The 24,546-nt window shown below is 34.8% G+C and overlaps 1 protein-coding gene across 2 annotated transcripts in view; it reads left to right on the top strand.

Moving 5' to 3' along the window:
- Nucleotides 1–21,563, top strand: part of LOC108711168 (TBC1 domain family member 22A) — a 297,560-nt gene extending 275,997 nt beyond the window's left edge. The window contains exon 13 of one of the 2 annotated variants that reach the window (XM_018252619.2): nt 21,125–21,563. In XM_018252619.2, coding sequence (XP_018108108.1) covers nt 21,125–21,253 — 129 coding nt within the window. In that variant the 3' untranslated portion in view covers nt 21,254–21,563. Of the gene's footprint in view, nt 1–6,162; nt 7,306–21,124 lie in introns of those variants that run through there. The other variant, XM_041586439.1, reaches the window with a different exon arrangement.
- Nucleotides 21,564–24,546: the final 2,983 nt, after the last annotated feature.

Below are 24,546 nucleotides of genomic sequence, written 5' to 3'. Positions count from 1 at the left end.
CTCTGTAGACAAGCTTATTTTTGCTGCTTTGTTTTCAATTTGTCTGAAATGAATTCACATGTACACTTGTCAGCTATCTCTGATTTACATGGATATTTTGAACATATTTTATGTATTGTAATAAAAGTAATGGAAAGATGCCAAATACCATAATCAATCTGTTATAAACTAAAAAGGCATGCTAACATACAGTAGATGTGGTTAATGATGGGAACATTGAGTTCCTTTAACTTTCCTAGTTATTATATAAATAAAATTCCAAATGATTATTCCTATTTCACCAGCCTTCAAATATAATTAAAAATAAATTTATTGCAGCATGTCTAAAATACAAACAACCTATAAAAACATTCCTGGAGGTAAAGAGGCCCAATTCTCTATTAAACACCTAGGTATTATTTTTAGATCAAGGAATGTCATAAGTAAAGAGCATACGTTTCATTGTTATCTTGAACTTTGATGTCATAATCTGATTGTTGCAGCATAGAGTTTATTTTGTCAAGACAAAGTTGTAGAATGTCAGGTTACTATTGAGAAACAGTGTCCAGAAACAAGTAGGTTTCAATAAATGTCACAAAATATTAATCTTCACCAAGCAAGACAAAGCAGGGCAAATTCCTAACAAAGTATACTGACAAGATTTCTGAATCAAGAAGTTAATTAATGCCCTTTAAATCCATTGAGGAGACTGATTTGTTATCCCAATTTTGGGGAGTGCTTGGGGCCTAGGTGTTCTTGTATTCCAAGGTTCAATTTTCATTATTCAGTTTACAGGGCAGTCTGAGCTAGAACCCTGAAATTGCAGAGTTGAATAGGTATATGTATTGGGTTAAATGATTTTATAGCCTTTGACCCTTGTATTGGTATATGGAGCATCAAGGTATCAATTCATTTGGTGCAACAATTGTAAATCAATTAACATATGTAAAGACATACCCATTTTAGTATCTAAGTAATGAGCTTGTATATACATCAGACTTTCACACATAAATGTGTGACATAAAACGACTAAGGCGTTAGCTTGTACAGAAATAGCTTTGCTACTCAAAATACCAATAATTTTTTACTTCTAATAAAACTCTAAATTACTCTTTGGTAAAAGCAATATGTTTCTTTTGATAAGCCATTTATAATAGCCAGAGGTAATGATTCTCCTCTGTTTGTGCCATGCAATGAATAAATAATTCTCTGCCATAACATATACAAAAGAAACCGTGGATAACCGATTTCTGTAATGAAAAGGACATCAAACATGATTTTAAAACTGCTTTTTCTCCATAATTCCCATTAATGTGCTGGCATTAACATCATCTTATTTGAATAGCGACAAGCGAGCATTTTGCATTAAGATAGATCATAAAAAGCTTGACAGTTGTGTGCTGCTTTTAGTGGTTTGCAAAGCACTAAAGCTACAAAACCCTGAAGAACTTCTTAAAAGAAATATCCTTTCTCTCAAACGTGTTATAAAGTCTTTTTTTTAAATATAGCCCAAGTCCTGTTATAAGCATTTTCACTTCAAATAATCATTCAAATCATGCTTACACAATGAGAGTAACTATAGTAGTGTGACATTGTTAAAATTAGACTTAAACAAGCAGCAGAGTAGAAGACAAAAGCTCCATCATCTGTGAGACACCAGGAGGGCCTTCCCAACAGAATACAAAAGCAAAAGAGGGCAGGCATTTTTTTAATCTTTTTTTGAGCATCATGCAACTCTCTGTTTGTGGCTTCTATCGTTTTGGATTTTACATTTTTACATGCGTGTTGGTTTCAGCCAGGTTATGCAATAGTGGGGGTGGATGTAGGTGACAACTATACTGTTGTTTTAAAGAAGGGAAGCTGCATGCATGTATAGCAGGTGAACATCTCTTAACACACTTTAATAACCTGTTAATAAATGCCCTTACATTAGGAATATCTGACTGACCAAAAGACTTATGAAACATGATATCTTTTGACAACTTTTGTCTGTCTGTCACCACTTGTACAGGTATAGGATCTCTTATCCGGAAACCCGATATCCAGAAAGCTCAAAATTACGGAATGGCTGTCTCCCATAGACTCCATTTTATCCAAATAATACAAATTTTTAAAAATGATTTCCTTTTTCTCTGTAATAAAACAGTAGCTTGTACTTGATCCCAACTAAGATATAATTAAACCTTATTGGAAGCAGAACCAGCCTACTCGGTCTATTTAATGTTTAAATGAAATTCTAGTAGACTTAAGGCATGGAGACCCAAATTATGGAAAGATACATTATCCAGAAAACCCCAGGTCCCAAACATTCTGGATAACAGGTGCCATACCTGTACTATATAATGAATGGAAGGAAGCTCCCTGTCTGAGCAGTGACATGTGGACCTTCACCCATAACAATGAAAGTTGCTAAAGTGGATTCAATGTCTTGATTAGTGCAAAAAAGATGAAAGACCATACCAATTTCTTAAATTAAACAATAGACAGAGCATATGTTCTATCCCCTGAGCTAATGTTGAAAAGCAGGATGAAAACAGTTTATACAACAATTTGCTATGCATTGCTGTTAAAGATGGTCATGCAACCATGAATCTTGACTATATTTGTAAAATATAATGATTCAATATTTCAATAAAAAGCATCATTGTATATATTTTACAAAGAAGTGATGGAACTAATGGATCATTTGTGGTAGCTTTTAATGTAATTGGCTTTGTTGGGAAGTATTTAATACTGTAAAACATCTATTGATTTGGTTATTATCCAATGCTGGCCTAATGGTTGATATTATCCTGTTTTTTAAATCAGGCAGTTATTGATTTTCCTTGCCATTATGTAATTATACTGTCATTATAAGCATTGGAAAGGTACAAACAGAGCAAAATGTGCCTGAACCCTTAAAAAGCACCCACATCAACCCAAGCCATTTTCCTTTAGAATAGATTTCTGTGACTACTGTTGTTTTGAAAATTTACAAAACTTGTGTCTCTGTTTTATCTACTTGAGGAAGCCTGGGGTGAATAGTGGATTACAGGCTTTTGTCACACAATATAAAATTGGCTTTGCTTCTGAATAAAACCTATCTCATTACAACTATATGGAATTGCTATACCTCCATGCAGCTTTATATCGTACTGTGACTGATAATATTATGATTGACTGTTGAATCTTAGCAGTGCTAGAAATGTGTAATTCATTTTGTTATATGGTTTGGTTTTATTCCCTGTGTTAATGAACAGAATATAGACTTGGAAGTGAAAGATATTTTTGGCACAACCAAGTTAAAATACCATCACATATTTAAAAAAGAATCTTTGGAAAACATTACTAAATCGAGTGATATTATACCTCAGATAAATTAGAGTGTATGGATTTAAAGGAGAATTCAACCCTTTAAGAAATAAACTCATGCCCTAGTGCCACGTAGACCCCCCTCACTTCTCCTCCAGCCTAACTGTCCCCCCCCAGGGATATGTCCCATACTTTATACTTACCCCTTGGCACAGTTTCTGCCATCCAAGTTCCGGGTCTTTGTCTTCTTCTGGTGCTTCAGCAATTTGCGTGAGTTTCAGCGCATGGGCAGCTGTCGCAAACCGGCAAATTGCTCCAACTGTGCATGCTCGACATGCCGATCTCCCACTCAGCTTGCAGAAGACCTGGAAGATGGCTGCGTGGAATTCGGATGCCAGAAACTGCACAGAGGGGCAAGTATAAAGTATGGGGCATTTCCCCAGGGGGAGCAGTTAGGCTGGGGGGGAGGAGAGAGGGGGATCTACGTGGGGTGGGGGGGGGTATAGGTTTATTTCTTAAAGGGTTGAATTCTCCTTTAAGAAAACAACCCATTGCAACTTTCAAGTGGATACTTTGCTGTAACAAAAAGATACAAGCAACCTGTAACCACAGTTACAAAGTTCCTTCTTTACATTGCCACTTTTAGTATAATTTAAATTTATTTTACTGATGATTTTTCTAAAAGGAACTTGAATCTCAAAAATTCAATCAATTAAACATGAAAAAAATGAATGCAGTGAAATTACAATCTACTCTTTTATGAGTCTGTGAACTTTCAAAAAAATAGAATTGAAAAAAAATCACTTACATTTTGCATAGGACAACTCCTGTTGTATTCTACTTTAACTTTTTTTGCCTGTCAAATTATTACATTCAAGTTTTTGGAATTTTTATGCACTTAAGAAAACTTGAACATGTGAGTTTCTGTAACTCTAATTTGAAATTGATTTGAATCATGGTTAAAAATGTGAATGTTTATATTTTGCCTCATAGGGTGCTTGCTGTCAAGATTGGACTTTTCTCAGGTGGCAAAAGAAATGCTTAGTCTACCTAGGGGCAGATTTTTCAAGGGTCGAATTTCGAAGTACAAAAAACTTCGAAATTAAACCATTGAATTAAAAAACTTTGAATTCAAATTTCGAATTTGAAGTTTTTTTCAACAAATTTGGCAATCCTGCGGTCGAGTAAAAATAGTTCGATCAAACGATTAAAATGTTCGAATCGAAGATTCATACGATTTTAGCGATCGATCAAAGGATTTTTATTCGATGTGTAAAGACTTAGAAAAATTTTGTAGAAGGTCCCCATAGGCTAACATAGCACTTCAGGGACCCTCTAGAGCAGTTTTCTAAGTTTTTTGAAGTTGAAGAAAAATCATTTGATCGATGGATGAAATCCTTCGAATTGGTTGATTCGAAGGATTTTATCCATCGATCAAACGATTTTAGTTCGACCGCAAATGGACAAATTCGATGGTCGATTAGATGGTCGAATTTCGAAGTATTTATCATAAGTATTTATCATAAATCTGCCCCTTATTGTGTGTATATACTGCTAAGCAAACAACCCCCCATCCAATTAAGAAAAATGTTGCTTGCCTTGGTAGAAGGCAATGATATAATCTGGGAAAGATGTACCTCTGTATGTGATAAAAGGTACGAAGGTGCTGCCTGCAGCAGCCAATAAGATGTTTGCTAGCTAATTGTTGATGTGGGATACTGTGCTCAGCAAACCTTATTTTATTTTTTTACCATATCTCTTTATTTCGTTTTTTTTCTATATTTAAATTTTAAAATTCAAATGCATTTTACTATAAAAGATACTGTTTTTTTTTATTAATACCAGACCAATGAAAACGTATTAATGCTCATAATGTAGAGCTGAATACCATTGTATAATGCACACTTTTATAAAGGGCAATGTAAGCATGTATGCATATTGTAGAGTTGCTCTTAAACAGATCTATAGAAAATCCACATTCTACATGACTAGTGCATGCTATAGACAGCATTGATTTCTATATGAAGTGTACCAAAACATTTTATATGTTTTGGTAAATCAAGGCATAAACTAGTAACCCTCCCTCTGCAGAGATTTCAGCATGTCTCAATCCGGACATGTACTGTACTTAATAAGTCTATTTAAATAGGATTATGGGGAAAGGGATTCTAAGAAATATACATGTATGGTTACCTAGTTACTTCAAACTTTTCACAGGGGGGTCACCATCTTGGAAAGTGTCTGCGACACTCACATGCTCAGTGGACTCTGAGCAACTGTTGAGAAGGTTAAAATACATTAAATATATTCAAGGCAAAGAGTTGCAAATGTTTGTCAGGGTGTGTATGTATCCATTTACAATATTCACCTTTATGAAAATGCATTGTGCAGTTTTTATTGTTTGGTATTAATTGTTAACAAATAGTCCCGCAAACTTAGAAAGATGAAATGAAAAAGAAATGCATATGGCCCTTTAAACATGTCAGGAGAAGCAGGACTATTTCACCACTCAAACCAAGCCTATTTGCAGCTATTTAAAGGATGGGCTACATCCCCGTGAATTTCCTGTGTGTTTATGTGAGTGAGTGCTGCACGATACTGCTAAATGTTCACAGGTGTTTTCACAAAGTAATTTTTCCCCCTCAAATTACAGAGGTTTTTTGCCTTCCTCTGGGTCAACTAGCAGTTAGGCGGGTTATATGGATCTAAAAGGCTGAACTGGATAATCGTCTGTCTTTTTTCATCCTAACTTACTTACTTAACTGTTACTATGTGTTTGGGTCACAACATAAACATTTTGGAATATATAAACGTTACTCCACAATCAATACTCTATATCTGTCTTTTTGGGTCTCTATGCCAACATTTATATTTTTTTATTTTCATCCGTAGGTCTGCTGAAAATGGTATGACCTGAACAAGCAAAAATAAATAAAGTAACTCAATTTTTCAGTGAAATTCATGGGATGCTTATACGCATGTTGAAAGCTTGAAATTTACCCATTTAAACATTCTCTTAAGAAATGAATGAGATTAATGCAAAGCAAACAAGTTTTAACTGCTAATGGGATATTAACTCAATGAGACAGCAAATGCATGTTTAATCTAGGCTATTTAGGTACTGGTCACAAAAGTCAGTCTCTTTGACCTTCAATCATGAGGACTCTCGTTCTGCTTATTTTTAGCCAGCTGCAAAAAGCACTCAGCTGCAACCAGCACGTATCATATTTGCAGTTCCTTAACAATGCAGTATAATCTGTTATTTGTGCTGCCGATAAAAAAGTACCCATGGACTTTTAAAAAGATATTCTTATTAGATAACTTATATATTTCAACTTGAGTGCGGAACTTTCCAACATTATCAATTAAAACCACTCTTGATTATTGTTGCTCATATTATTGCTGGAAGATTCATGCCTGGAGAATTTGCTTGGCACATAACCTGAATATGCACTTAAGCATACAGGGACAGCATTTTTAAGAGCATTCAGCATGTTGGCACTAGTATGAAAATCTATTAGTTGTGTAAAAAGTACCATCAATGTTATATAATAGGGAGTAAGGAAACAATTGCTATATGATGTCCAGTTCTGTATGTAGGAAGATAAATCTATAAGAAAGCTGCATGAGAGATTTAATTGTAACCTTAAGTGGGTCATGTAGTGATCAAAAATAAGCCCCAGTCTATGATAAACAGCAAAGACTAGCAGGGTCATACGCTTTTATTTTCATGATAGAAAGTACACTTCTACAAGGAATCTTTTGTCTCAAAAAAATATGAAATTAATTACGCCACCGATATACCTCGCTATGTTATCAGAAGATTAACAGAAGATTGCTCTGTCAAAGTGTCACCTTCCATTTTTCAGTTTGTTGAGAGCTGTCAGAACGAGTTGTTGACCAATTTCAGAAGCTGGCAGTTGTGTCCTATTGAGCTATCAATGTCTCTCTATTTTTAGCAAAGGATTCCTCTACAACTTGACAAGATATTCAAACTAATAACATGCTGTCAAAGAAATAAACTATGAAGAGCTACTCTTATTGATGCCTTTGTAACGGCGCGTGGGGAGATTGTGCCCCAGTGTTATATGTGATCAGGGTTTGAGGTAGGGCAGGCAATCGGTTTGTATTTGTGACCAGTTTTGACAGTTTAAACAATGATAGAATCTAATTTTATTTAACACTGGAAAATTTTGCAGTAAAAGTGTTTTTGAACTTCTATAAAATCACTCTTTAGTCACCTTATTGGATTTGATAACATGGCATAGACAATTGAATTTTATCCCACTTAGAATCAAAGATAAGTGTCCATTTGAGATCTAAAGATTCTAGTCGATGTGTTGAATGACCTTTTTGTATGCAGTTAGTTTCATCTTTCTGTGTATCCGGTAGTGTTCTGTGGTTTTTTTTTTATCTGCTGCCGAAAAGGTCAGTGTGTTGTTAAAGGTTAAAAATAAGATAAATAAGAATGAACTTTTCATAGGCAATTTTCCTACAATAAACTTTTAGACCAGAAGTGAAGACTGAACTGTTAACTTGAATTGGCTGCTTGTAGGAAACTATTTTTCTCAGCAAAGCAGCATCTCTAGGAGACAGTAAAGGTAAGGTATAATACTCACAAACATAGAGAGTAGTGCTACACAATCAATCTCACCGCTTTTTGTAGCGTCGGGTGCCGGCTGTGACTCTGTCTGACCAGGTCCAGTTCCAATTACAATACAAATTTCAGCAGCACTCTGGTATAGTGAAAACTAATTTATTTGTGCAAGTGAAGCAACGTTTCGGGCGTAACCAGTAAGCTTCAAGGTATAATACTATTACACAAATGGATGTATTGAATATTTACTATAATTCCAAACTTTAATGCCAGTCATATGGTACCACTTATGTGTAGTCCTGCTATCCTGAACAGACCAAAAACTGACATTCCAACTGACAGTACCTCTCTTCTAACCCAGATCTGAAGACAAAGGAGGTAGTTTTAACTTTTAACTCCCATCAAGTCCATCCCATTTTAGTATCACTCCAAATTTATTATCATTTCAGCACTATTTAAGAAAAAATATATGAACATGAGTGTGTATATTAACTTCTGATATGCCAATGTGAATATTAGTGATGGGCGAATTTGCGCCGTTTCGCTTTGCCGAAAAATTCGCGAATTTCGCGCGAAATGGCGAAAAATTCGCGAAATGGCGCCGGCGTCTCATTTTTGACGCCGGCACCCGTTTTTGACGCCGGCGCCCGTTTTTGCCGCAAATTTTCGCGGGCGTTTCGCGAATTTATTCGCTGGTGGCGAAACGCGCAAATTCGCCGCAAAATTGCGCCTGGCGAATAAATTCGCCCATCACTAGTGAATATACTTATGTCTGTTAATTTACTGTATCTCTAGGGATTACAGTTAAGAACCTGTGACAGGAATAGTAAATTGCAATGCAAAGGACATTTAGAACACCTTATCTCTTAAATGGGAACTATCACAAAAATGAAAATGTAATAGAAACTTTCTAAATTTAATCAATTACAAAATGCTGTACTGTTTCAAAAATAATCAGGTTAATCTTTAGTCTCTCCATTCTCTCTTTATGACGGAATCAGAATCAGGTTTGATTGACAGGTCTAATGCATCTAATTGGGGGCTCGTTTTACTAGCAGTTATATTTGAATTACTCAAATAACTGACTCCAGCATGAACAAAATCCAAAAAAATAACTGACTCCAGTACAAATCCTGCATATATAAAGGAAGCATTTCAGTGTTCTAGGCAAAAGATGAACTCCCCTAAAGGATGTGTAAGATTTAACGGTCAATCCAAACCTGACTCTGGCGTTTTTGTCGCATGCGCAGTAGGAGCATTTGCCGGGTACGGATCTACTGCGCATGCGCCGAATGTCACAAAGTGAAATGGGAAAACTTTGTGACATTCGGCGCATGCGCAGTAGATCCGTACCCGGCAAATGCTCCTTCTGAGCATGCACCAAAAACGCCGGTCAAAGCAGGAAGAAGACCGCTTGGGAGAAGACATTAGGGGGGAGGGATTTTTGCACCCAGGGGGTTTCCTTCTCCTTTAAATGGCGAGTAAATATGCAAAGAGGGGGAGGTAGGTATTGAACATTTAGAAATCCTTTTTTATCTTTATCATGGTTTCTCTCTAACAGAATTTTGTTTTCTTGTTGCTACCATCCTTTTCTAAACTGGTCTCTTTAAACAATTTGGTAAAAAAATACCACTGTAATTGAAAATACATCTTTATAATTGAATATATAGAGTATAGTAGAATCCTAGATTTTCTAACAACAAAGTACATCATTTATTGGTTAGCTTGTCCTTTTAGGGAAAAACTTAGCACAAATTTTAAAAAAATGATTATCTCTTTTAAGATTTTGTTGCTGATGGCATGTATACAAGACTATCATATATGTAAATAGGTTCTTTCATAACTCATTGAAGAAGAACAATAGTCAATAAGTGCTATATGTACACGTGGGAATTTCAGTTAATTGTATTAATGCACTTTCCAATCACATCTGCACAAATTAGTCTATACTTTTATGTCTTGAAACGTAATGAGACATGATGTTAGGAATGAGCAGGCAAGGAATAGATTTTAAGGCTAAAAGCACACACTTAGTTTGCTTAGTTTTTATTAGTGGGTTTTGTGACCATTTAATGATTTTTTTTTTAGCATTTCTTTTTAATTGTCACGTTTATGAATAAACCAGCAAAATGGGCTTTTTAGTAAACCATTTCTGGATCATTTAAAACACATTTGAAATGCTAATTTATTTTGAGTAAATAATAAAGTGGCAGAATTAGGTTTGTTATAACCAAACTAGTTAATGATATTCATTGATATTTGCATTTATATTATTATCCATTTTTTATAGAATGCTGACATGTTATGCAGCACTTTACAGAGAATGTTAATAATTAATCATTAGTCTGATCCCTAGATGAATTTACAGTCTAAGGCCCTTATCATAATTACATAACATACACACTAAGGACATTTTTCACCAGGAACCAAGTTGCACATGCCTAGAGGAATCGTGTAGATGCTGTTAGAACATACACACTCCTTGCAGTTAGCACCCAGGTTGAAACAAATTCCAGTGCTGCAAGGAAAAAGTGATTGACACAGAGCAACCATGGGACGCAATAGTCTTACATGTTGTGCTCTTCAGTTACCATAGCTGACTTGAAGGGGTTATTAATCAAAGGTCGAATTTTAGAGCTTTGTGAGCTTTTCTAGACCTCAAATGAACCCACAACTCAAATGGTTTCTAATTTAAGAAAAAAGTAAACTCTAATAAGTGTAGTCGGGGTGAAAAACACAAATACTCTAATTGATTGAGTTTTGGGGGGGGGAAAAAACTTGAATTGCTCAAAAAAAAAAAAAACCCACAGAAAAAAACTAACATCATGAAGACTACTGTATTAACATCTTCAAATCATTCAAGGGACATCTGCCATTGACTCCTACATGACCTCGACAGGTTTTAGATGGTGTTTTCTTTGGATTCAAGTCAGCAGAGATGTAAGCAATGGTCATGGACAGTTTTTAGCTAACTTAAATAAACTAGCTTAAAAGTAGGGATGGGCGAATTTGACCCATTTAGTTTCGCCAAAAATCCACCAAAAAATTTTGACTTGCGGTGAATTTTTTTTTTTGACGCACGTCTTTTTTTTTTTTTTGACGCACGCCGCCATACAAGTCTATGGGCGTCATTTCCGCAGCGAAACAAGGCCAAAAAATTCGCCCATCCCCACTTAAAAGTACATGTATATGAAGTAGAATGTTAAATGCACCGCATAGCAATAATAACTCCAGTGAGTAACAATTTGCCAGGAACACAACATCAGAAAATGCATAAACAATAGGGATGGGCGAATTTGATCCGTTTTGTTTTGACAAAAACATTTTTTTTGACGCTCGCCCCCATACGAGTCTATGGGCGTCATTTCTGCGGCGAAACAAGGCAAAAAAATTCGCCCATCCCTAATAAACAACACTGAGTATGCAATTAAATAGAGTATTTTGCTACAAGTACGCTATAAAGTTTCAATAATAAATAATCCATCTTTATTTCAACACCAACACAATTTAGACTTGGTTAAAAACATTTAAGACAAACCTGTTTCATCCCAAATATTGTTGAGTAACCCTGAGATATTGTTGTGTAACCCTACTTTGCAATTAGCAACATACCCGTACCGGAACTGACACCAATTGGTTCTCGGACCCACTGTAGCATCCGGTTGCCCCCAATAACAATGTGAATAATAAACAATATGTAGATAGTCCTAAACAAAGTGTCCCAAATATTTGTATACCAATGAATTCAAATGATTCAATCAGTAGGACCACAGGCAGGAAATTAATAATTCCAGGTCCTGAGTATATGGCTAGGAGCACAGAACCAAGGTCAGGGGAGTTGCCATTCTCCACATGTTACACCACGTGGGCTTCATCAGGAAGTACATGTATGTGATCCATTATCAGGAAACCTATTATCCAGAAAGCTCACAATTACAGGAAGGTTATCTTCAATATTTTTCAAACTGATTGTCCTTTTCTCTGCCATAAAGTATTACTTTATTCTTGATTCTAACTAAGCTGCATAAATCCAAATTGGGTTTATTAAATGTTTAAATCATTTTTAGTAGACATAAAGTATGAAGATGCAAATTACAGAATGATCTCTTATCTGGAAAACCCCAGGTCTCAAGCATTCTGGATAACAGGTCCCATACCTGTACTGCATTTACTGTTGTCCTTTTACACATATATGCTAACAGATGAATAGAATGAATAGTTAATAGCGATGAGCACATTTTTTCACCAGCCATGAATTTGCTGTGAAATTACAGCTTTCGCCATGTGTGATTTTTTCCGTGAAACTGCAGCAAAAAATTCATAACTAATAACTAGCAAGCCCACACCTGCTTCTGAACATTCAACCTTCTTCGGTTAAAATTCTGTTAGATGAGACATGTAAAGTATTATTGTTCTGTAGTATAACAGACTGCATATAAAGGTTATTCATAGTTCATATCGATAAAAAATATAACATACTGATATTAAAGAACATTTACTTTTTCCAAGTTCCTAGCATTAAACTTGACTACTGTATAAACACAAAAAAAAGCTTAAAAATACATTATAACAATAAATGTTGTATCTCTTTGCAGCTTCACTTGAAGGGCATGATAACAGTTCTGCAGTACTAGTGCCATACAGTTTAAAGTAGAACAGTCAGGATAATCATAAAGTAAAGTGCATATAAACCTGTCTTAACTTGAATTTCCTTTTTACACTTATTCATGTACTTATATATACCAAATCTTTGCTCAATAACACCACTTTATTTTTTCTTTCCTTACATTTGTTGCTGCACATCACCAATATTTTCTTTGCTTCTACACATTTTCTATCATTGCATCCCTACCTCTGAACTCTCTCCTGGGCACCTCATAAATCTTAGCAAGTGTATATGCATATGCCAGTGTAGGTTTGCCGCAGTATGCGCCTTTCCTTGATTTTATTCATATTTTAAATTAAAATGTGTTGAAGTTTATAGCACATAGCAGAATCATAACTATTGTAGTGTAAATGAGAGAAGTATGCATTCAGTATTTGCACATTTGCATTTTTGACACCAGGTGTTATAATGTATAAATATAATTCTGTATTTCTAAAACGACAAGGTATTTAATTTATGCATAAATACAAAATATTTCCCCCCATTTGGAATTCTGAAATTTGTGTGTGTGTATCTATCTCTGTCTGTCTGTCTATCTATCTATTTATGTATGTACAGTATGTACAAACTTGAGTTGGCTAGATCCAATTTGAAAAAAATATTTCATGCAAATTCAGTAGAAGTCCATGGGAAAATTTGGTATTAAATAAGGAGAGGTGTTTTTCTCATCCAGTTGAATCTGACCCAATGTACATTAACTATTTAATATATTTCTCTTTGTGCAATACTGCTGATTATATTTGTGTACAGGATTGCTGGTACAGGATTTTTATACAATTAAAAGGCCTGTTTACAAGTACTAAAGTAGAATGTTTGACCACATTTTGCCTATTTTACTATTAAAAGAGATCACTTAATTACCATGGTCTGATAAAAAGTATTCACATTTGAATAAGTTAAAAAAGGAAAATGAAATATAAATATCAATATCTTAATTTTTTTGAAAGTGAATTAAATACATTGAGTGAAATTGCAATTCTTAAACTATTCACACTTTTTGTGATGATGATGGATTGAAGAGGCTATATTGAATTTTAGTTGTCACTAAATAGGTACAACTGACCAGGACACATTAGCAGATACACTAGGGAGCCGATTTATTAAGCTGCAACTTTTTTATGATCAGGCTTTTTGATGCCAAAAATCATAAAAAGGAACTGAAAAATGTTTTAAACAACAGAACTGCGACAATTCCAGATATTAAAATACTCCAGCTAAAACTTATCAAAGGCATGTTTAATTCAATGGCAGATGTCCCATTTAAAACTGGCAGATCTTTTTTTGATTTGTGGTTTTAGAGGTTTTCTGGAGTTCTCGACACTGACTTTGGTGCAACAATATGAAAAAGTCATAGTTTTTGTGACTTTTCCAATTCATACTTTTTTTATTGTTTTTTTTTTTATACATTTCATGATGTTCGTGTTATAGAGAAAGTGAGTTTAGTCATGGTTGCAAAAACCACTAAAACCAAGAAAAAATGAGACTGTTGATCAATAGGCCTCCAGAAGATTTGATGCTTTGAAAACAGCTGTATTAGAATGAATCTGCTAGGCCACCTCCTGCCACATGCTGAAACCACAGCAACCACTGGGCTATTTATTTTAAGCATAGGAAGCTTTTAATAGAAAGATAGAGGGACATTCAGCAAATGCAGAAGCAATATAGGGTGAAGGAAGAAAAGTGACCAATAGTAAAACATGTTAAAGACTGTAGGACACAGACAATATTTTGGGTACCAGTTGTATGCCCACTTCCAGTCTCTTGAGAGTTATTATTACAACGCATCCAGGATATCTTATGTGAGAATAATGTAGACAGTAAAACAATGAAAACACATTCATAGAAATGCACCCAATACACACTATGCACATTAAATAGCAGCTTATAAAAAAAGTCTATATTGTCAAATGACAATATGTCAAATAGCTAAAAAAAATTCAACTCAGCATCAGCAATGGATGTTACTTTATTAATTAAAATGATGTGCAACTAAGCAAATAATTGTGACAACCCCCCCCCAACTTATAGCTAAAAACTCCATCTGTGAAATATGCATTTATCACCAAATAAAAGGCTATGCTTGTGCTAATTTATGATGTGATACTTTTATTCTAAACATGAGATAATGACTTGGTATGATTTGAAAGATTATAAATCTCAACAGCTATGAGATGTGATGACACATTAAACATTCAGCACGAAAATATGCTCAATGCAGATTTAAATATTTTACGAAACATTAGCATGATGGGATTTTTAATTTTCATAATGTAATAAAAGTTTTAAAAAAATTAAGCCAGTTTTGTGGTTGCTGAAGTGTATAGGAACTGTATCTTAAAACTTTTTTTTTGTAAAGTTTAGAAATTTTTCAGATTTAGGCATCTCTCTATTGGCAAATGAATATGCAGGTAATATAAGGGACATGTGTCAGATATCAAGATTCTTACTCCTATCTGTGCTATTTTTAATTTCACCTTTTACTACAGCTTAACATCAGCTAATGTAGGAGTGTAAGGTTTTCCTATACCCCAGGGAATGTGTTAGCCAGCTAGACTGGGTCCTTTTTCCCATAGGGGAGGGGGGAGTAGTTTCCCTGAGGTTATAAAAAGGATTGATGCCATGTGTTCCCTCTCTTTTCCAGTGCACCCATTGGAAGTGGGGTGTTGCTGCTAGGGCCTGAGTGGAGGTAGGCCTCAGTATAAGAGTAAGTGGGTGTGAGGTCAGACACTGTAATAGTTCACTATAGAAGTGACAGATAAGTTCAGGAATGTTAGTCAACAGCTAAGGCTCCAACGAGGAGTTTAGTAAAGGATTACCACCCACCCTGCGTTGACAATGCTGCCAGGTTAGTAATGTAAGTGGTTAAGCTCAGGAATAGAGAGATCCTTGGAGTGTAAAACCAGCTGTGAGGTACCTTTTAATGGGGATTGTGCATCAAATGCAGGAAAGGGGGGCTCAATTCACAAAGCTGACACAATTGTGTTTGAATGACCTGCTGCCATTACTTGCTTCCTGGAGTGTACCATCTGAGCACACATCTTGAATATGTGACAGACTATTGAGCAGTGTACCTTTAGTTCAATAAATGTTCTGCTGTTTTAAAGAACCACTGGCACCCAAAGTTTATTTGATCAAGAGTGTGCGTATACCAAGTGAAGTGGTAATCCCTTCCTCCATAACATAAGTGGGCACCTGAGGATAAAGAGTCTAATTATATTGTGCCTACCGGGAGTTGGACCCCTTGCCCTGGTAACCCAAGGGAAGGTTTAGGCAAACCCTGACCCATCCACCTTTTACACTTATATGATATAGGAAGCGCTTAACTACAAGCTTAGCACTTGATTTTTTGTTTTTTTGCCGAGTATACAGAATGTTATCCTCATTCTGTCAAATATTTATTTTGAAGGATTTATTTCTGAACAATAAGGATATTTTGAAAGTTTCTCTTTGAATCTATGATGCAGATATTTTAAATGTTTGCTTATTTTTAAAAAGAATGTCATATTTTTCAACTCCAGTACTAACTAAATCGGCATAATGTTATGTTAGAGTGACTTTGTAAACATTTTATAACATTACATACTCCTGGACTCTTCAGATATAATATATTAATTGTAGTTATTGGGGGGTACTTAAAAGGAGGAGCACATTGTATCAGGTCTGCACTTACCTGTATTTTTTTATTACGTTTTCTACTATATACATCAACGTTTCAATGTTTTTTTAATGGGTATTTTCAAAACAAAATCAATTTTTAAAACTATCATTTGGGGGGAAAACACAAACTTTACTGCTTCATTTTTTTATAGGAATCCTAATAGTTTTGTTTATACTCATGGGTAATTTTTTTTTCTTTCTGGCAAATAACTGAAGCCATTTCTTGTTCTGTGGCTGATATTTTCAATCTACTGTACATTAAGAATCTGGGACTGTGTCCCACAGAGAAAACCAGGATCCATTCCACTTTATCTGAACTTCTCATTAACATTTACTACACTTCTGCTCAGAGATACCTGTGGCTGATTTAATGTTAGGCTAATCCCACAAGCTGGCGTCAGTCTTCACCTGTAACTGCACCTAGAGCCACTGCATTTGGCCTGGGTGCAGGCTAGTGATGTGACTGGAAACAGTCAGAAGAAGAAAGCACACAAAAAAAAAATGAATTATGAAAACCAATTGAAAAGTTGCTTACAATGTGCCATTCTATAACATACTAAAAGTTAACTTATAGGTGTACCACCCTTTCAAGTAGATTCTATTTTAAGGATTTTACTCAGTTTTGTTTTAAAATGTTTTATGCCACTGGCCCGTTAAATGATACAAGGATTGTATTGTTAGGTTAACCATAGAAGTTACTCTCAAGGGGTGACTGGGAGTTGTAATTTACCAAGACCTAGAATGCTGCCAGTTCATCATTTTTCAGCCTCCCGTGATCCATGCCTGGAAACATAAGGCTGCAGGCCTCTAGGTTACTGAGCTTGAAGCACAGGCACATATTTCTGATCAATATTATATTGAATAATAACAATGTTAGAAGTCACCTAAAACCTCCATGATCAGTATATAGTCATGGAATTACTTCTAATATCTACATAAAGGATACATACAACAGTAGCTTTGCATATAACATATTTATATGAGCATTTAAATCATATTTTCAAACTCCTGAATTAACAGAAGCTTTATGGCTTTGCTGGTGTAAAAAATATTTTTTCCCTTCATCTTATAAACAACTGAATTTATTGAGAGCTGCTCAGTAATATGTTAATATTAGTTGGGATATTAAGGCAAGCACTTAGAAGTCTTAAAAACTTTACTTCTGAAATCAAACAAGCAAGTGAATCTAGATCAGGCTAACATATCAATCTGATTGTTGCTATACAGAGGTTACTAGGTCCTGCCAAAGAGATTTCTGCGTCTTTTGTTCTGTCTATAATTGAGGTGACGATAAAAGCAGACCCAAATGTAGTTAGCAGATTTTATTTTCAGCCTTCTGCCTTACTATCTGCAAAGGTCAAACAAATAGAATTTTCATCTCTTTAACATTTCATAAGACAGGGGTCTAGACAGTTTCATTCACCCTTTATCTACTGAACTTGGAACCCTAAATTAGATTTTGAAATTGAGTGCACAGCTTAGTCAGTAAGTTACCATAATGCCGGTGCATTGCTTTCAACCCTAGAACTATAAAGGTCATAGCAATATGAAGTGGAATGGATTGAAAAAGAAATGCACGGAATGAGAAAAGTTATTTCTTAGCAGGTTTTAGTGAACCAAGCAACGATTGTATAAGCTGTTCAATTGCAGCACCAAATTATAGTGGAAATGAGAACAGTAATATTTTCTATAAATATAGAAGTCCACTTCATTGACCAACGGCATCAGCGTTTTCACCATTTCACTTGACTTTATTAAGTATGGTGGTTATTCAGCCAGTACATATAAATTACGAGGAACAGAAAATAACACGGTTTATACTTCTCTGGTTTTTGGAGGACTTTGCATATTACACTCTGGACTTATTCTACTCTTAAAAAATCCTGTAAGGCCACTAACAGGCAAAATCATTTTAATTTAATCACAGTATTTTATACAGCGGGAGAGACTAATGGCTAACTGCCATACAGCAGGAATAACAGTAACAGCCATGATTACATTTTACCTTTGTAAACACATAAATATTAAAGAAAAATCTTTTCACCATATGCTACTATATTCCAGAATACTGTATACTGTATTTGTGAATAATTGTGAATATTAATACTAATATTCGAATGAAAGCTGGTTTATCAAAGATTTATCTTATTATTCTGAAAGCTCTTATGGTAAGAAAAAATAAATACATTTTGTGAGTTTGTACGGCTTGGAAGACATTGTATGTGACTATGTCTGCTGGAAGGAATGTTCATATGAGAAACTGTGTGACCGCTGTACCCATATCCATATCTGTGGACATTCTAATAAGGACACCGTTTTGTTGTTTTTGGTAGGTTGAAGTTAAATACTTGGTGGTGCTTTGTGATGCACTTATTAAATCTGCCGCTATGGCACTGTGTTGATACGTGTATATTTGATCTTTAATTTCTAAAGAGTCAGTCTCTATGAGGATTCCCAACATTTCTAGAGATTTGAGTAGAGGACTATATGACATCACATACAGATTGTGCCACTTTAGCTAATGATCTTTAATCTGAAATGACTAGCTACTGTTTCTTATGGGTAGGTACAAGGAATTGTACTGAAACGTGAATATTATAACTGATTAAATTGGTTCAATTGCAAGGGAAATTGAATGTCATAAAATGTTGTTTAAGATATTTGAACTATATCTGTAACATAAAATTGTTCACTTCTAATAATATTAATGAAAGATTATCACAGATTACTTATGCCTCTTGGTAGATTTGGATGTTAACCACAGGGACGGAAAACTACTACCATATTATAAGTTAGAAAGGGAGACATTAACTGAAGTGGCACAATTAGTTTATACCATAACTGAGATACCATACATGTTATTATTGAATCTCTAGGGACTGTGCACTGATGCAAAATGAGGCTGCCTGTGTGTATTATGAACATGGTGATAAGTCTGCTTAAATTGTATCTTCCTTTTATAGGACAATTACTGATACAACTAGAATTACTGTAATGGAATATAAGGATTTACGTAGACTAAAACTAAATAGGGCACAATTTATTATTTCTATACTACTATGGACATTTGGGGGCAGATTTATCAAAGGTCGAGGTGAATTTTTGAATGAAAAAAATTCGAATTTCGAGCTATTTTTTGTGTACTTCGACTAGGGAATAGTCCAAGTTCGATTTGAATTTGAAATTTATTATGTACTGTCTCTTTAAAAATTCAACATTGACCATTCGCCATCTAAAACCTGCCAATTTTCTGTTTTAGCCTATGGGGGACATCCTAGAACCTATTTGGAGTCAATTGGTGCAATTGAAGTTTTTTTGGGAAAAACTTTGAATTCAATTCAATCGAATGCGCTATTTCTTCGATTTGTACCATTCGAATTCAACAGAGCACATTATCAGAGCACAAGTCACATGACCTGAGGGAAACTGACAATATGTCTAGCCCCATGCCAAATTTTAAAATTAAATATAAATAAAAAATCTGTTTGTTTTGAAAAAAAATAGGTAGTGCAGAATTCTGCTGGAGCAGCACTATTAACTGATGCATTTTGAAAAAAAGCATGTTTTCCCAAAAAAGTATCTTTTTAAGGTGGGATAGATTTTCCTAGTATACAGTATACTATACTATAACTCAAGGCTAAAATCTCTTTCCATTCATATTCCAAGTTCTTACTTTGAAGATCTTCACTAAAAAGAGTAAAAACTGCATTGGATACTTGACAAACCATTGACATGTACAGACTATATATTTAAATGCCAATGGTGGGTGTATGGTGGAATCTATGTATACAAGAATTCATGTAAATATAGCAATACAATAGCTTATATTTAAGTATTCATTAGAACAACCAGACCTCCTCTGTAAACATTTTAAAGAATTTTTGCATAAAACACAATTCTTTGTAGTGATGTGTGGGTCGGGTAAAACCCGACCTGGACCCACCCTCCTGCAACCTGCGCCCACATCAGACTTCCGGGTTTCTTTCATAGACCCACCCCAATGATGATGTCACAAAAAGGGGCAGGGCGAGCAGGCACGCAGCTATAAAGCCGACATTTAAAGGTGGTGGGTGGGGAGAGCACCTGCCCCGCCACCCGTGTAGGGGAGTGCAAGGTTGGCCTGAACCCATCTGACCTGTGGTTATTGGGGCAGCCCGCACAACACTAATACTTTGGTATTAATATAACGGATAATGTATCTTCTGCTTCTACGTGGCTTTTGGGACAGCAGCTCTCTCATCCATCACTATTTTGAGATCAGCATTAAAGTCCATTATAAAGTTAAATGTGATTATATTTATAAAGGTGTGTATTTTGTACTTGTTGTGTATTGGGATTATATATTAGGAATTGGGAAAAATATACTATTTTAGTTTTTTTTGTTCCAGCTTTCACATTCTTTCAGCAACAGAGCACATTTTTTTTGCTTTTTTAAAGATTTTCGTTAAGCACACTAAAATTCTTTCATATTTACTCATATTCTGTCATTAATACGCACAGTAATATGCTGATGGCTGCTAACACTACTGTTTGGCCCGTAGACTCACTTTCTCTTCTGTTCTCAGTCTCTCATTCTCAAGGACCACTGCAAACAGAACAAAAACTTTACATTTTCTGTGCAAATGATTCCATACACTGATACTACATTCATAAAACAAGTGCACTACACCCATAAAAATGCCATTTTGCTTTATGTTACAACATATTTGAGGTGCCTAAATATTATTATGGTTTTAAAGCAATATATATATATAATGTTTGAAGAATTGTTCAAGATTTCATTCTGGAAGTGGCAGTGACAAGTCTGACATCAAAGCTTTATGCATGAATAAAAAATAACCCAGATGTCTGTGCACCAGGTGTTTTGCCTTTTGATTAACTGTACATCAAGACCTCCATAACCATGCCTGCCTTTTGTTTCTTTTGTTTTTCAGGGGTTATTGATCTTTTTACAGAATTTACCAACTGAACATTGGAGGAATGAAGACATGAGCGTTCTTTTAGCTGAAGCCTACAGGCTCAAATTTGCCTTTGCCGACGCACCAAATCACTATAAGAAATAACATTTGCTACATGAAGTCTTTTCTGACTGTCAATAAACTCTAAATATTGTTCTTCATTCTGTTTTTATATTAGCTTAAAGGAAAAGTATAACAAAACTAAATCTTGGCTTGTAAGCAGTAAATGATTTCCCACTATCAAGGCCATTATCAGTTTCTCAATTTTATGAATACAATTAATACAATATTCTCTCACTGGGTATTAGAAACATTATGAATTTATTTTTTAAATGTAATCCCAAAACCCACAATCCTTACATGTATTGGGCATTTCCATGTGTTTCAAACTTGAGTCTTGCTTTAACCCTGTATGTATTGGAAAGTCTAAGGAACTGACTCTAAAGCAGCCTAGTCCAGCACCATAGATCTTGTGTTTGTTGGCAACAGGAGACATAGCAATATCAAAAACCATAAGGTCAAAGGGGTGGCTCACCTTTAAGTTAACTTTTAGTATGTTATATAATGGCCAATTATAAGCAACTTTTCATTTGGTCTGCATTATTTATTTTTATTGTTTTTTTTTTTTTATTATTTTCCCTTTTCTTCTGACTTTTTTTTCCCGCTTTCAAACTGAGGATCACTGACCCATCTAAAAAACAAATACTTAGTAAGGCTACACATTTATTGTTATTGCTACTTTATATGACTCCTCTTTCTATTCAGGCACTCTCCTATTCAAATTCCAGTCTCTTATCCAAATCAATGCATGGTTGCTAGAGCTGCTGAATAAAAAAACTAACTCAAAAACTACAAATAAAAAAAAAATTCAATCAGTTGCAAATTGTCTCCGAATATCACTCTCTACATCATATAACAAGTTAATTTAAATGTGAACAATCCCTTTATAGAAGAGAAAAGTTTGTCTTGGACTTCAGACCCATTCTTCCTCTTTTGTTTCTTTATGCCCGTGCCTAAATTATTTATTATACTTAAACAGCATGATAGTATCATTACACCGTGCAAAAAGAAAACGTAAAAGGTCAATATAATCTTACGTCTTTCTTTAAATAGTAGGAGTACAGATTACAGTTACAGTCAGAGCTTTAAGAAGAATTAATATTTCAGGCAGGATAAATAAAAACATCCTTCATTTTGGTTCTACACATAGTTTTAAATACATTTGAATGGTGGCTGTATCATACTGTAGAGGCATAGGATCCCTTACCCGGAAACCCGAATCCAGAAAGCTCCGAATTACGGAAAGTCTCCCATAGACTCCATTTTATCCAAATAATCCAAATTTTTAAAAATGATTTCCCTTTTCTCTGTAATAATAAAACAGTAGCTTGTACTTGATCCCAACTAAGATATAATTAATCCTTATTGGAAGCAAAACCAGCTTGTGTTTAAATGAATTTCTAGTAGACATAAGGCATGAAGACCCGAATTACATAAAGATCCATTATCCGGAAAACCCCAGGCCCGAGCATTCTGGATAACAGGTCCCATACCTGTATATGTATATTACAGCATGCTGATGTCATTCAAAATGTAGCAAGTTTTAGAAGCCCCAGGTCATAAAACAATATTATCACCTCCAACCTGTTCTATATCTTGACTGAATGACATCATCAATTGAATATATATATATATATATATATATATATATATATATATATATATATATATATATATATATATATATATATATATATATATATATATATATATATATATATATATATATATATATATATATATATATATATATATATATATATATATATATAAAAAGTCCAAAGGTTTACACGCACACCGATGTTGATATAAATGTTACTTTATTAGGAAATCATTAATTTATTGCATCAACGTTTCGGTTCGGAATCTAGAACCTTTCTCAAGATGCTTTTCCCTCTAGAGGGAAAAGCATCTTGAGAAAGGTTCTAGATTCCGAACCGAAACGTTGATGCAATAAATTAATGATTTCCTAATAAAGTAACATTTATATCAACATCGGTGTGCGTGTAAACCTTTGGACTTTTGGATTTCACGATCTACACACAGCACCCGAGTTCAGTCCTTAACGACGAGTGCGGACCTTAATGGTGGATATATATATATATATATATATATATATATGATATGAGACCAGACTAATATGAGAAGTCCCCAGTTCAGATTGAGTAGCTATATCCCTTCATTGCTGGCAGGCTCTGCACAGCCTTATGTTATATGCGCACCTGTACTGTATACATATACATCTCTCCCTCCACTAAATAAATGCAATGGTGATGGTGGAACTTCTTATCAACATGCTTCTGACACAGCTATAGCTGGTGGTGCTGTATTAAAAAATTCTAATTTTAATACATAATAATTAGTGATGGGCGAATTTGCACCGTTTCGCGCAAAATTCGCGAAATGGCAAAAAATTTGTGAAACGGCGCTGGCGTCTCGCTTTTGACGCCGGTGTCCAGTTTTTGACGCCGGCGTCCGTTTTTTTTTATGGCACAGTCCGTTTTTTTCCGACGCCAGCGAAAAATTTTTTTGACGCCGGCAAATTTTTTTGGGCGAATTTTTGTGGGCGTTTCACAAATTTATTTGCTGGCGGCGAATCGCGCAAATTCGCCGCAAATTCGCCCATCACTTATAATAATATACATTTTAATATATGTTAACGTTTGTTAAATCTAAATCTGCCTTTACTACAATAGTTTGCCTTGTTTCATTGCTTAACTGTGCTTGTAGATTTTAAACAAAAAAAGCCATTTTTTCTGTATAAGCATATAATGGTTGTTTTGCACAAATGGGAAGCAGTCAGTCTATAATATGGAATATTGTTTTGGAAAGTCTAACTGTAATGTTTAGTGAAACATGATTTCTGCAAACTAAAAGCGATCTATCATCCAACACTCTTTGTAAAGAGGACACAATAGGCTTAAATGAAAGCTTATTTATCAACTCTATATTGTGTTTTACTATATTGAGTTAATAAGTACTGCTGTTTCAGTTTATGCTAAGGATATATTTAATCACAGCCTAACTAAAAATGGCTGATTACCATTAGTTTGCATTAAAACATTTTATAGATTTGATATCCATCTTGTGCCTACAACAGATTTTAAAAAAATGTCTTCTCAATTCACTGATGGGAAATTGTATATTGACGGCCAATCTTCTATATGAGACAAATGCTAAACCTTTAGTAAGACAAATACAACATGCCATACATAAATAAATAGTTATTGAGTACTGGGTACAAGAAAGAGACAGATTTGGTTTGCAATTCAGGGAGCAAAATAGAGGGAGAAATAACTCTACAAGAAAGCAATTGTCGTCATTAAGCTGACCAAGCT

This window comes from Xenopus laevis, chromosome 3L (genome assembly GCF_017654675.1).
Source record: "Xenopus laevis strain J_2021 chromosome 3L, Xenopus_laevis_v10.1, whole genome shotgun sequence".
NCBI lineage: Eukaryota > Metazoa > Chordata > Amphibia > Anura > Pipidae > Xenopus > Xenopus laevis.
Note: the sequence above shows the minus strand (reverse complement) of the source record. Positions and strands in the feature narration are given on the sequence as shown.